The sequence below is a fragment of the Alligator mississippiensis genome, chromosome 8 (genome assembly GCF_030867095.1).
Source record: "Alligator mississippiensis isolate rAllMis1 chromosome 8, rAllMis1, whole genome shotgun sequence".
Lineage (NCBI taxonomy): Eukaryota > Metazoa > Chordata > Crocodylia > Alligatoridae > Alligator > Alligator mississippiensis.
In genome coordinates, this window is record NC_081831.1 from 14,288,736 (window position 1) to 14,303,345 (window position 14,610).

Below are 14,610 nucleotides of genomic sequence, written 5' to 3' on the forward strand. Positions count from 1 at the left end.
CAAAGGATGTTAAGTGAAATCACAGGACATGCACAGTTACCAAGAGTTCTGAAAATAATATTTCCTAATCTGGCTGATTGTTCATAAAATAACCATTCAGAGCAATAAAGTAGCCAACTCTAAGATACTGTATCTTAGGTGAGCTACAATAGTGATGAGACCCAACTCCTACAGGATGAAGTCACTGTGTAACTTGCAATCCGAGTTCTGATCTTCCAAACACTATCAGAACAAAACCCATCTATGAGAAGTCCTATACAGATTGGGATCTCAATCTGTATGAAGGTAGGTCACCCTCATCATGGTTCCAAGGCAAATTGGCCTAGGAACTTATTTAGCTGTTGGGTCTCGACAGACCTGCTGCTTTTGGGTTGTTTGTTTGTTTTGGGGGGGGGGGTGTTGCTGTTTTTCTGATAAATGTCCTGTTAGTACTTATTCACTGCTTTCTCCATATGTTAAAGCTTTGCTGCAACATCGAAAAAAAAAAAAAAAAAAAAAAAAAGAAAAAGAGGTCAGTCACAGGATGGGTCTAGACACCAGTTTTAAGAAGCCTGACATGAAATCGCATAGCTACCACCTATAATTCTTCCTGCTTTCTTTGAGGCTATAAACAGGGAGTGGGGAGGAAGGAGAAAGGGGCATTAAGGGGATTTTTTTTTTCTGATCACATTCAGTAAGTTAATTAAGAAAGATTTCTCCAAAGGAATCCCACATTTCAGTCCTTGCTAGAATCATAACCATCAAAATCTTGTATGAGCAATCTAATTTTTGGCCTGGTTCTCAAAGCTCAGTATGAAGCACAAAGCATCTTGTATAGACTTGTAAAAAATTAGAGAAGTCATGCTCCACAGCTCATCTAGATACAAGCTATGCAAATAAGGATTAATATACCTGCAGCCACAAATTTACAATCCTTAGCAAAGCCACCTGCAAAAGAAAGAACCCCCACCCATGCCACATGATTTTGTCTTAATGAAATAATTTGAATCAAATCAGTTCAGACTAGGTCAACTTGGGTGTCCAATCTATTGGGAGAAGTATCCTTAAACATTAGTTTCAGAGAGCAGTCAAACAAAGTTCTGATTTTGGACATACTGTACACATCTAGGTGGTTTCTCCTTAAGGCAGAGTTGGGGTTACTTTTTAGTACTACTAAATTGATCAGATTAAAATAGATAGCATGCAACTAGAATTACTTTTTCCAGTCGGCTAGTTTCACATGCGTTACCTCACATTAGGAAGAATCAGTTCCACATGCATTGCATCCCTAGTGGGAGCAGAAAACAAACTCCTAGTCTTCAAACACCGTGTTGTCTGGACTGACCAGCACCATAAGATACTAGCTTTGTCTGTATCATGGCAGTCTTCACCTACCTTGCCATTTCTATGCTTTACCATCTGGTGTGCTAGTTTGGCAGTCCATGGCTCTATGACAGGGCACTTCAAGCTGTCTTCTGTGCTCCATGTCTGAGAGCAATATGCCCAAGGAAAAAATAGCAAGGAACTTCACAGAAAGTGGCCTGCTCTAGGACCACTTAGAAGTCATCTACTGCTGCTTTAGGGCCAGAGAGACAAGCAGCAATTGGTAGAAGCAGTCATCCTCAGGACCTGCTTAGACACGAGCTGGCTCAGTCATTCCAGAGGCAAGTCACTGACCTGAGGGTACCGATGACTGTGGAGAAGCAGGTAGTAATCACAATCTGCAAGTTGAGAAGCCCCAACAGTCAGGAGAGTGTCCACAATTTTGGCATGGGCAAATTCACAGCTGGATCATTTGTCCAGAAATCATGCCACTCCATCCAGGAGCTCACAGTGGTTCCTCTGACTTTATGATCCCCAGGAGATCATAGCTAGATTTGTCCATAGAAGTTTTCCAAACTGAACTGGTGCCATATATGGCAAGCACACCGACACTGTACTCAGAACACCATGGTTCTGACTAAGTCATAAAGGGTTTTTTAACATGTTGTAATACATTGTAGTTCACCAGGACAAATCACACGCGACCGCTGGGTAGCCTGCCAAGTTTCACAACACCAGGCTCTTCAAGAACTCCAGTCGGCTGCACTGACTGACGCAAGGGACACTTGCCCACTCTACTACCAGCACAGAGCTAGAAAGGGAAGTATTCTCCTTCCCCACTGTCTGAGGGGTCCCAACCTATCCCCTGCTCTTGAGGGTCATAAAACTCCACTCTGGACACCTGATACTGTGAAGATCTTTAACATCTTGCAGCTGCTCAGTCAAATGACCCCCTTGAGACAGTCTGGGGTGTGCCTGGACACCAACTAGCAGTACCTGTTCTGGGGAGTCATTCTGGCCTGCATGCTGCATAACATTTGTAAGGCCAAGGGGAAGACCTTCCTGGGCTTTGACAATCCGGTTGGTTACCAGTTGGTACCAGGCCACAAAGACCAAGCCTTCTCAAGCACCTTTATCAGGGGGTTTTCATGAAGGAGGCCATGAAAATTTCCAGTGGTGCCAGGCCATGAAGGACACGACTGCATAAAGTAGAACTCATTTAACTGACAGTTTGTTTTAAGATTTTTATTAAATAGTATAAACAGTCAAACAATGTACGCTTTGTTCTTGAAACAAAGTGCTTTGCACATGAGGTATGGTGCAGTGGAGCAGGCTAGGGTTTGTTTGCAAGCTTAAGGAAAGGGGGAAGGCATCTAAGGGGCCATGCCCTATGTGGCCAGGATCGCCATATCCCAGTGGAGGAGGAGGAAGGGTCCATGGGAATACAGGGGTTGGGCAGTATCGCACCATGTAGTGCTGAGGGATCAAGAGGGCTAAAATCCCACCCCATGTTGCTTTCCCTGGATGGGGACTGGCTAAGAACTTGAGGTTAAAATGAGTTGTATCTGCCCCTTCACCCCCCAAAAAACATCCTCAACTCCTAGATGGACAGAGCTCCACAGCTCCCATCCATACTGAAGAGGGGGCTATGGACTTTACAGTAAAGACCAGTGGGGGCACGATAGGGCAGGGTGGACAGACTATGATTGGGGAGGGAGAGCCATAATCTGTTTGTGATGTGCCCAGGATAGCAGGGGGAAGAGGCCAGAGGAGTCCTGAACTCTGGAAAGCAGGGGAAGGGGGGGGGCCCCTATAAGAAGTACAGAACAGAACACTGCTTAAATGCTCTCCATTTTCCAGATGAGGATGGCTGTAAGACTGTGGTGTTTCCTCATCAGCATCTCCACAGCCTCTTTGGTGGCCTCAGAAAAATAGTCGCTGCATGACTGGCCCGTGATGTTCCCCCTTCTGACCAGGTCAGCACTACTGTCTTGGTAGGACTCCATCCAGGCACACCAGTCCTCTGCTGCAACTGCTCTCCTTTCCAAAGATACAGCCACATCTGCAAACATCTCCTTGCTCTTCTCTAACTTCCACAGTCCAGTTCCTCACTGAGCTGTAGCCTCAGGCAGTTACCTCCGGGCCCCAACAGCATCAGCAGGAGTAGCTGCAGGTGGTGACCCTGAAAAGGCAACAAACAAGGAATCTTTGTTAAATGTATATGACTTGATAAGAAAGGAAATCTCAAAGAGATTTTTGCATTTCATTTCAGAAGCCTCTTCACATATGATCCAAGCTCCTGAGATTAGAAGAGTCAGGAGGGATGATGACAGGAGGGTCAGGTGGTCCTTCCTGATTACAATGCCATCCAAGATGTCTTGCTTCGGGCTTGTTGAGCAGGAGGTATACCAGCTACTGAAGAGAAGGAACTACCCAAGATCTTCCAGGGATTGCTCCTGTTCCAGGACTTGGGCCATAGCTTCCTTGTGTATCTCCTGCTTTGTGTCACTGAACAGTTCTGAGTCCCTCTCAGAGGGAATGATGAAGCAAGGCTCGATGGGAATCATCCCAGATGAGGGCACACAACAGCTCCTCGCCTGCACTCAGCCTGACAGGCACCCAAGCCCTTCTGTACCTTCAGAATCTTTGCCTTGGCCAGGCACTGATGACAGTCATAGTTGTGCCTGCCAGCTGCCACATCTGCTGTGATCCATTCATCAAGAGTCTGGTTTTGGGAGCTCTCATGGTTGCTAATTTTTTCCCTCCTCTCACCCCAGAGAAGAGATGCAGGACTTCTACTAGCCTGTAACAGGCAGAGCATTTCACACAGACATTGTGATGATGCTGGACATCTGATGCTTGAGCATCTGTATCATTCTCAGGAAGCAACATTTCTGGGGCTGAGACCCAGAAAATGGCAATTGCAGAGTGCCTAGTTTTTAAGTCATACGTAGGACCTGTAAACCTAGGGTAACAGAACTGAATCATAGATCGCCTCATAGGGCTGTTGGGATGGGAAACAAGAACACTAAATCAGCCCAGCAGCAACCCACAGTCTCCCTTTATTTCTCCAGTGGGAAGGACAAATGTAACCTGAAGCATTTCACAGTAATAGCTCTTTGCATCCATTTTATCCAAGGCATCTCTTCCCTTAAAGAACTACTGGGTACCAACTTGCAGCACTACAGTATTATGCATCTACTCATTGTTGATACTGCTTTTAAGCCACTTAATGTGCTATATGCATTATATCTGTCCATGTCCCCAGCTGGCAGATAATGTATGCATTTGATAGCCCATAGCTCTGAAACATGCTAACATTAGAACTCCCTCAGACTTTACTGACAGGAAATCACTCAAATCCTTACTGAGGATTTCCCCATGTAGTAAAATCCATAATAGACACAGAGCTCCTGTATCTCCTTTTGCAGTTTCTCTGTACTTAGTGTGCTCACTCCACCAAAACAGTAGCACCTGGAGAAAGACCTACTTGGGTAGTAGGCCTGTGCAAAGCGGCTAATATTCACTTTGGATTCGGCCGATCTGGGGGACAGCAATTTGACAATTCAAAATCACTGTCCCAATTTGATTTGGCTGAATCCAATTCAGAGATTCGGCTACTGCTGAATCTCCAAATCAGCCAGGCCAGGCCCATCCCCTGCCCCTCTCCCAGCCTGGGTTCCTGGCACTCGTAAAAAAAAACAAAACAAACCCAAAAAACCCCAGTGCTCACCAGGTGCTGCGGGGCAGAGGGCACCCCTGCTGTCCCCCATTGCCCCATGTTGGGGGGCTCTGCTATGAGCCCCCAAGGCTGCTGCAGGAGTGGTGAGTCTTAGGACTTTTTTTTTTCCCTGTAAAGGGTCAGAGCTGGCCCAGGTGGGGCACCTGTGGGGGGGCCTGGGGGAGCAAAAGGGGGGGGTCAGGGGACTTGTGGCAGAGTCCCCCCATGCAGCACAGAGCAGCAGGGGATTGCCCCCCACCTGGCAGCACCAGGTGAGTACTGGGGCTTTTCTTTAAAAATGCCAGGAGCTGGGGCAGGCAGGGGTCAGGGAGCTGCTGGCAGTGGTCCCCCCATAGTCCCCTCCCTCAGTACTTACCAGATCAGAGTCAGCTGCAGCTCCCTGCTGCAGCCACCGAGGACTGTCCAAAGATTCAGAAAGCTTTGAATTGATTTGGACCTTTTAGGTGGTTCCCCGATTCAGTTTGGATTCAGAGATTCGGGCACCAAAGTGGGCCGAATCTCCTCCAAACTGAATCACCACCCAAAGCTTTGCGCAGCCCTATTGGGTAGTGCCTGCCCTGAGGCTTACTCTAACTTGCTTTAAAGACTGCAACATAGAAGCCAGGAAGCCATTACAGTTCCTTACCAACACTCCTTCTCTGCACTACCCAATAGTGGACTGCCAAAGCAAAATCCATCCCTTTATTTGCAAGGATTACTTTCTGGTTTTCAATGTAGTACCATTAGTGTGGGGATCAGAGACCTGTGCATTCTGCAATCACAAACATCAGAACAAAACTATGGTCTTCTGCTTGCTCAGCTGGCATTGTCAAGTACTTACCCTGGAAGGCCACCAACAAGACGTGTTGTACTGCTGTGGGCATACCTTTCTGAGGACAGGTCCATTTCTGACGAGTCTGTTCATCACTTCCCAAGGCTGTCACAAGACAAAATTCACTTGAGATACAAGGGAAAAAAGTTGTTAGTCAATGAATGTCTTGTATTTATTGAATCATGGACCTGATGCAGAGGCCAATGAAGTCAATGCAAGTGCCTTATAGTAAACTTTTGGATGAAGTCCCATGAATGCAGGTGTCCCTTACAAAAGGACAGTGCATCACCATATCCAATGCCCTGCAAGTAATCTTTACATGCAAAAATAGAACAAATGGATTTTCCGTATTACTTTCTAGGTAAACAGCAGAAGTAGATATTCTGAACACATGTACACATTCTGATCTCTGAAATATCAGAAGTTATCTATTAGTATATATTAATCGAAATGTTTCCTCCCTCCCTTCTCCTTGCTTTGTGTTACTGAATACTTACTTTGGTTTTTAAGGCACCCTAAAAATCTAAAAAATAAAACCAGTATTAATGTATACATTAAAAATTTGTACTTTACTAAAAGAGTTTCTGAAAATAAAAATACAAGAGTTCAACATAAAATAATACTATATTTACAGGATACTAGATCTTACCAGACATGGAAAAGATCTTTTGCATTGTTCTGTAAATAAAAGAGCAATTAATAATAAAGTTCAATGCCTACAATGAATAAACCAAAAAATTAAAACATACCATATTTACTCAACTCTAAGACGAGGTTCCCTCCCCCCACCCCCACTTGGCATAGGGAATAAAAGCCCCTTGTCTTATAAATACACACAAGAAAGTCTCACTAAATAACACCATGGGCCTTTTGGCTAGGATCAAGCATCTGCATCTGAACTCCAAGGCTTCTAGGCCTGGGACTTACATGTAGGATGCCTGCCAGGGATTTGGAGAGTATCAAACTCCAGACTGATGGGTCTGGGAGGGAAGACACTTGCCTGATAGTATAATCACACAAACTTGATGATAAATTTGACTGAGCCAAGCTTACACAATATGACTCTTTGGGCTTTGCCCAAGTAAATTTGGAGTGGATTTGGTCTTGGATCATACTAGATATAAATAGTACCTCCAACAATTAGATTATAGCTATAAATTGTTATAATTTTTTCAGGTATACAATCTAATCAAGGGGTCATCTTCTATTCAAGTAAATACGTATTACTTGCATACAAAACATCTTACCTCTTGTAATGTTACTGATGCCATAGAAATTCATAAAATAGGCATTTTATTTTTCTGCTATGGAACAGTGAATGGCATAAAGTCAATAATGGATCGAAGAGAAGCTTTTAAGCATCCAAATATGGGGGGAAAAAAAAAAAATCTTGGCTCAAAAAAAAAAAAAACAAACCCAAAACAAACCCCCCCCCCCCCAAAAAAACACACAAACACCAATATTGATGTTATTTTTCCCTATAACTATCTACAGAACAAGTCTGCTTCTAGGGAATTAGAACACTTTTGTACTCGGTAACCAATGCATTTCAATTAAGCCTGCATATTTACAAACAAATTACTGTAAACATTTTCGTTTATCAACAGTATGCCCAAAACCTGCAGTCAGGCAGCAACAGAGCCCAAGCATTAAAAAAAAAGTTAAAATGAGTATATAAAGAACACTGCCCAGAATTATTCTGAGGTTCCAAATAAAACATAGGTAACTTAAAAAGAAAAAGAGAAGCGGTAGGCGAGTTATAAATTAGAAAGGAAACTATTAAAAATAATTAATTCCAATGCAATTCTTTAAGTTAAAGAAAGCTATGATCTGAGGGAGCAGCAGACTTTTCAAAAGCTTGCATGCAGTAGAAACAGCTTTCACTCCATGAGCAAGGACAGATATGAGTTATAAGCCAGGGAGCAGCAATCTATGAATTCTTGGGCTGGATCCAGCCTGCAAAAAGGTCCAATCCAACACAGAGAATCAGTGGTACCAAGTTACACCAGGCCACCAATCTGCTCCATGTGGTCAGACTCATGGCCCACGTTGTTGCCAACTCCTGGTATAAAACTATCCCAATTTAATTATTACATCTGTATGCGATCATACTGGGAAGAATGGAAATGCAACTACTCCAATTTTAAAACCTGAATAAACCAAGCTTAACAGTTTTAACAGTTGAGCTTTTATACCCACCAGCACAGGAGCAGATAGACAAACAATTGAATTGGCTCAAATAATGCATGCTCTCAAGCAGTAACCACTCTCTCCCTCCTTCCATCTTTGAAGTGGTTTAGGTTATGTCTGTCCATAGAATATAAGTTTTTGGTTGCTACAACAACCAAAAATTTAACATTTGTGAGGTGCTGCCCTTCCACAGTATTAGAAAAAGACACAGGTAGGCCCTGCACCAAGGCACGGACATGCTTTTCTCTGTGAAGCCAAGGTATAACGTCAGATTTATTCACGTACAAAACAATAATGCTGCTTACACTAAAATATGCTACAACACTCATACAAATGTGTAGCCGACTTAAGAGGTCATCAGCCAGATGCTTGTCCAGTACTGGAAGGTTCTTCTACAACTGCTGCTTCATGTGAGGCTACCTCTGAGGCTCTCAAATTACTCAAGGCCTTCCACAAGAGGTAAATAACCTGACAAACTATGCAGTTAAGAAGAGCTGATCCAATTAAGGTCTTAGATTTTTCTTTCTGCCCTGGACTACTTCACAGATGAAGTATCCTAGAATTACTGCCAGTTCTGATCTGATGACCTCTTAGTACAAGCCAACAAGCAGCAAAACATGTACATGTGTTCTGGTTACCCTAAAAAAAAAAAAAACAAAACACAACAACAAAAAACCAAAACAAAAAGACAAAGAAAACAAAAAACAAAAAGCCAAAAAAACAAACAAAAAACCAAAACAAAACAAAAAACAACAAGTGTATTATCCCGATTCCTCCAAGTAATCACTTGGACACTTAATAAGAAATAAGTAAAAAAAAAAAAAAAAAGGGTGTTTCCTTAGTCAGATCTTTCCTCATTTTCCATAAGTGACTGGAAAGCAAGAGTAAGTTGCCAGCTGGTTCCTTGTGAAGCAGTTCACACTAGGTGACAACTGCTGACCCAAAGCAAAGTTCCTGGATATACACATAAAAATCCCAGCTACTAAGTACTTGATGTCTTCAACAAGCACTCTGGAGGTAGGCAAGGGGCAAACTTCAAACAGGTTACTTCTTTACACCTCAAACTGCCTGTAAGCAAGCAGTTTGCTCAAGGCCAAACAAGTCACTATTCAAACTACTAGAAAGTCAAAAGACAGGGCCCCTGCAGTTAGCCAGAAGTGAATAAGTTACTTGGGGAAATAGGCTGCAGAGCAACTGTTGATAAGGCATTCAGTTAGCATATCAAAAACTTTATTGCAAACTTCAGTTACAAATTAGGGTCCAGCAGCAGATGGAGGCTACAGTTGAGCAAGAGCTGGATATGCAATACAATACTTGTAACCCTGCTATGTACTTTGTTAGTGGTAAGACACAGGATTCATCCTGAATAAATAATAGTGCATGGAAGCAAATTGCTTAGACATAGACTAATGTCGATTCCTAACTTTCCATCAACAGTTGTTATGCAAAAACCATGTTGCCCATTACATTTTAAGTGTATTATGGTGTTTGCGCATGCACACACACCATAAACATCGTTCCAGCTTAACTAAGGAGCGAACTTGTGTTGTTAAATCCTCCACAATGCCTTCCTGCTTACAAGACTAGTGCCCAAGGGGTGAAAACGAATGGTATGATTAACGCAACAAATACCTGTTAACTTGCATGAGGTTAGCTGCCCCCTCTCCCTGTGTGGGCAGGGATAATTCCAGAGGCATCAAAACCTCCTGTGTGCAGACCTGTAGAACTCTTTGGGTGGGTAGCCCAAATCCACCCCAATTTTCTCCAAATCTGGAATCTGCCAGGTGCAATGGATATGCAGGGAAGTGCTAAACTCTTCCTACTCATTTCAACTTTCAGTATTACCATATCCCTTCCCACACCCCAAAAAAATCCTCAGCTCCCAAACACAGATGGAATGTCATGGATTTTTTTAGGATGAGTGCACTTCCACACACTGAAACCGATCAGCATTGTCAGCCTCTACCAAAGCCCATACAGGAATGCAGGACTGCCTTCAGGTTCGATATAAAAACATCAGCTCCTACATCAGAAAGTTCATCTGCATCAGGCAAGAACATGTTTGGCCTCTTGCTAGTGATGAAATCATGTTGCAAAAATATTATGTTATTTGCTTTGCAATAATAGAACATCTCTCTATTAATCTCCTGCCGTTCCTCCTCTTTAGTCAATGGAGTTTTAGTACCCTTCCAAAAGCGCCTTGGCAGCAATGAAGACCAAACGATATAAGCATCCGGAAAGGCCCTTCTAAGGACGCCCAAGTCATTTTTCATTTTAATGAGGAGAGACGTACTAGATTGTTGCAAAAGATCATTTTCCCCAAGGTGTATTACCAAAACAGATGGAGACGTTCTGAGGAAATACACTTCGTGCAGGAGAGGCACGAGCTGATCCCACAGCATTTCCTGTACGTCATGCCAATACACAAATACACTCGTAATCGGGAAAGCCAACTGCAGACCACAGGGATGATTGTTTGCCCTCTTCTTTACCGCCGAAATCACAGAGTGGCCAAAAATCCATATTTCCTTGGGGTCAGCCTGCAGCAAGCTACCATCACCTAAAAATAAAATGCCACATTAATCATTTCATGCCACCACTAGCATCTCCAGCCCTAGATGGACTGGAAACTGCAAACAAAATAGTTTTTCTGAAGACAGAGATAAGAGGAAAACCCCACCCCCACAATGGGCAAGCTAAGTTTCAACAGGTGTATCCGTGAAACTACAGCTTGCTTTGCTTCACAGACTACACAGTCTGCTCAGGACTAGTTAAAAACAGCACCTACTGCTTCATAGGCCTTTCCTGTGCAAAAGGCACACTGTTGTTAACTCACTTTTCACAGTAATGGGTGGAGTAGTTTTTTCTTCAGTGCATGGTGTTCAAATTGTGTGTGAGAAACCATGACAACTTAAGTTTTAAAACTTGCTCATGGTAAGAAGTTCTCACAGAACTCCCCTGTACTACTCCTTAGTATTGTGTTAAGACTGCTGTCCAACCTGTGTGCATTCACATTGTATAAATGCACAGTACATGTTTATCCTCACACTTACTCCCAAATCATGTCCTACCTCCAAATCAGTACTCTAGCTCTAATTTTGAGAACCAAAATCATAGTTGGCAGGTAAGCACTAGGAGGAGGAAACAGCGAGTATATGAGTGTGTATGCACTCTAAAAAAAGGAAAAAGGAGTATAATTTGAAAGAAGGGAGACATCAGGAACTAAGAAAAAGCAAAAAGATAATCAAAACAGACTAAGGAAGACAGAAAGATGACATGAGAAAAAAAAAAAAAAAGTGCATTCAACCAAAAAAAAAACAACAAAAAACCAAAAACCAAAAAAAACCTCTTCTTAATCTAAAGAAGAGACACTTGATTAAAAAGTAGCAGCTTTTAATCTACCAATGGTATAAGCATTAAAGAGAAAGACTTCCAAAAGTAATATATGGGGCTTGTGAACACTTTAGAAACAGCCCTGCCTTGGTCAAGAAGCAAGTGTGCAAACAAGTCACTTCCATCTCTGCTTCCCGACTCCCACATTTCCAAGCTGAACTCTGATGTTAGAAAGATAAAAGGGACAGGCATGATTTTGTTCAGTAAGCTACTGCTCCTCCCCTCCCAAGCAGTCAGAATGAGGGCCCACTCACTTACAATTGGTATTTGATGCCCAAGGCAAGATACAATTTCATAGTCACCTCCCACTTCCCAACCTATAGTTCCTTGCCAGGGCTCCACTGAATGGAAGTTAACCAGGCTCCATCATTTATATCTTCATTACTAGGATCTCTTGTCACTTTCTTCCCGTCTACAGAAAGAGCTCTTCCTTGCACCTCACTCCCCAATGTGTTAATAGCATGCCAGCCACACGGGCAGAAAAACAAAAGAAACTGAACATAGGAAAACTTGAGAAGTATTACCTGGGCAGCTTGGGAAAGACTCAGAAGTCTGAAATGTATTCTCCACTTCTATGGAGTGCACTGCCAAGGTTTCAGAAGTGAAATACAGACTCCCTTAGTCCCCAACTTAAGGGTGTAAATTTTAAAACTGCTTCTCCAAATGGGACTTCTCAGGTGTTTGAGATAACTGAGCAGCGACAAAACAATTAGTGCCTTATACCACTATCAGACATCTACAGTTTCTGTAGGAACTGTAAACAGAGTATTACTCAAAAACACTGGGTTAATAGAAATAAGGTTGGTTTTGCCACCCCTAATATGAAAGAAGAATAAAACTATGGGGAGGAGGGGAAGGAAAAACAAACAACTCCCCAAAAGCCCTGCATGATTCTTCCTGCTCGTGGCCATAAAATATTTTGAAGTTTTCTTTATAGAGGAAGACCAGCGATTCTCGGCCAGGATTCCCTGGCACCCTGGAGTGCCCAGAGATCCTTTCAAAGTTGCCATGTAAAATTAGCGCTGTTAGGAGCACCCACATGATTCATAAGACAAACCCATACACAGACAAGGATTTCTTAGGGCACTCTCTTTATTGGACCAATTATGTAATTGGGAGAGAAGTTAGATGAGCTTCTGAATGCAAGACATTCTTCCTCAGGTCTCCGAGACCTTGGTGTGAGACCTAGGGAAGAACCTCTTGCATGCAAAGCTCATCCAGCTCTCTCCTAACTACGTAGATGATCCAATAAAATACAGTACCCTAAGAAGTCACTGGCTCTCACATACTTTCTGGACCATCCTGGCTACAAAACCACTCTGGCACCAAGATAAACCCAGAGATTACAAATAGGAGCTTCAGAAACAGTCCGAGATGCCGTGGGCTTTCCGAGGTCTCTGCAACAGAAGTGCGCTGGGTTTTTTTGCCCGTGGGAAAATAAATACAAGTGAAAAAATGAAGAACTGGCATTTCCCGGGGGTACCTTTGCACCTAAACAAGGCTGACAACTACCGATTTAGCTAGAAAAAAAAAAGTTAGTTCCCCCAACCCCCACCATCTCCTTCAGGCCCATTTGATGTGCATTGGGAACGTAGGCCAAAGCTGACCAAGTGCAGCCAAAAGCCTCCCTTAATAAGGGGGCCACTAAGCGCACAAAGTGATTGCTGGGGACAACCGAAAACGACAGGGACGGGAGTAAAGGTCAACGGTTCAGAACAAGAGACCGAGCGCAGACACCGGGCACAGTGCTGGACAGCGCCCACTGGCCCGCGAACGAGTCCAAGGAGTAGGCAGACGCCGCCCAGAGAAACTGCAGACACGAGCAGACGAGGGACAGGAACACACCCCACACCCCCTCTGCCTCCTTCCTGGCCAGGCGATGCTGAGCTGGGCTACAGCCAGGTTGGGGACTTGGTGGCCCCCCCTCCCTGCAGCCCCCACTCACCCAGCGCCACGCTGCCGAAGCTGGGATCCGGCTGGAGCACGGGCAGCGATTCTGTGGCACCGGCCTCGGCGTTGGGCTGGGGCGTGGGGGAGGCGGGCGCACCCGGGGTGGGCACGGCTGCCTCAGGCTCCGCCACCTTTGGGCTTCCCGGCGCCTTCTTCTCACACTTGGCGGCGCTGTCCGGGGGGTCCCCCGTCACCACAGCGGCCACGGCCTCGGGGTCCAGCCAGTCGCTGCCGCCAGCTGCCACCACGGCCTTGAAGGCCTCCAGCAGCGCCGGGTTGCTGTCAGCCGCTGGCTTAGCCAGCTTAGCCGCCCCCCCTGCCGCCGCCGTACCGGGCTCCTTGCGCTTCCTCGCGGCCGCGTCGCCGCCAGCCCCGGCCCTCCCGCCAGCGCCAGCCCCGCGCGGGCCCGGGGCCCTGAGGCTCGGCCGCGGCGGCGGGAAGCCGCAACGCAGGAGGGGCACGGGGCCGGGCGGCCAGCGCGGGCCCCGCGGCAGCAGCGGCTGCAGGTCCCCGAAGCCTGCGGAGGTCAGAGAAAGGCGCCGTGAGCCGGGCAGGGCCGCGCCGCCTCCGCCGCTGCCGGGGCCCGCGTTACCTGGGCCGGGCCGGAAGGCCCAGCGCTGTGGCCACCCGTCCTGCACCCGCTTGGCAGCGCACATGCTGCCCGCGCCGCGCCGGAGCCGGAGCGTCTCCACAACGCCACGGTGGAGGGGCAGCGGCGGTGGCAGTTATAGCCCGGCAACCGCCGCGGCGTCCTGCGCGAACAGCCACAGCGCATGCGCCCAGCTCCTTTCCGGAAGCTTCCCCCTCAAGTGCTTCCGGAGGTCACGCCAGACTGGACAGAGATCTCCGAGCATGCGCAATGGCAAACCCGGCTCGCTCTCTCTCTCACTGCTGCTGACGTCACCCGCCACAACCCTGTCCGGGAGCGTTTGGGGCAGCGCCTCAAGGAAGGACTCCTCACGGGAGCCTGCTAGGGACAAGTCAAACGAAAGTCGCAATTCAGTGGGGAGGGGAGGGAATCTCTCCGCAGCTTCCCCCGTTGCCGTGACAGCCTTGTCCGGGTGCCTGTGCGGGCGGGGGCACAGCGCTGTACCGTAATACCTTTATAAGTAATGCCATAATTCATTACATTATATTATTTTAATATATAATTATGAGTGATTATGATTATAATTAATTATATCATATTGTTTCTATATATGTCATATAATTCAATTATATT

The 14,610-nt window shown here is 45.5% G+C and overlaps 1 protein-coding gene across 1 annotated transcript; it reads right to left on the reverse strand.

Annotated features, from left to right (window-relative positions):
- Nucleotides 1-2,532: 2,532 nt before the first annotated feature.
- On the reverse strand, nt 2,533-14,188 carry LOC132252097 (spidroin-2-like). Its single transcript, XM_059732160.1, has 2 exons — nt 13,384-14,188; nt 2,533-10,605 (listed from the first exon to the last, which is right to left on the reverse strand). The coding sequence occupies exons 1-2, from the start codon at nt 14,042-14,044 to the stop codon at nt 10,001-10,003; spliced, it is 1,266 nt and encodes a 421-aa protein (XP_059588143.1). The 5' UTR covers nt 14,045-14,188; the 3' UTR covers nt 2,533-10,000.
- Nucleotides 14,189-14,610: the final 422 nt, after the last annotated feature.

What these genes read in the sequence shown, in the direction of transcription:
- LOC132252097 (XM_059732160.1), bottom strand. Translation starts at nt 14,044, where the DNA reads ATGTGCGCTGCCAAGCGGGTGCAGGACGGGTGGCCACAGCGCTGGGCC. An exon ending in CTTCGGCAGCGTGGCGCTGG is followed by an intron (nt 10,606 to 13,383) that starts GTGAGTGGGGGC and finishes TTTTATTTTTAG; the next exon opens with GTGATGGTAGCTTGCTGCAG.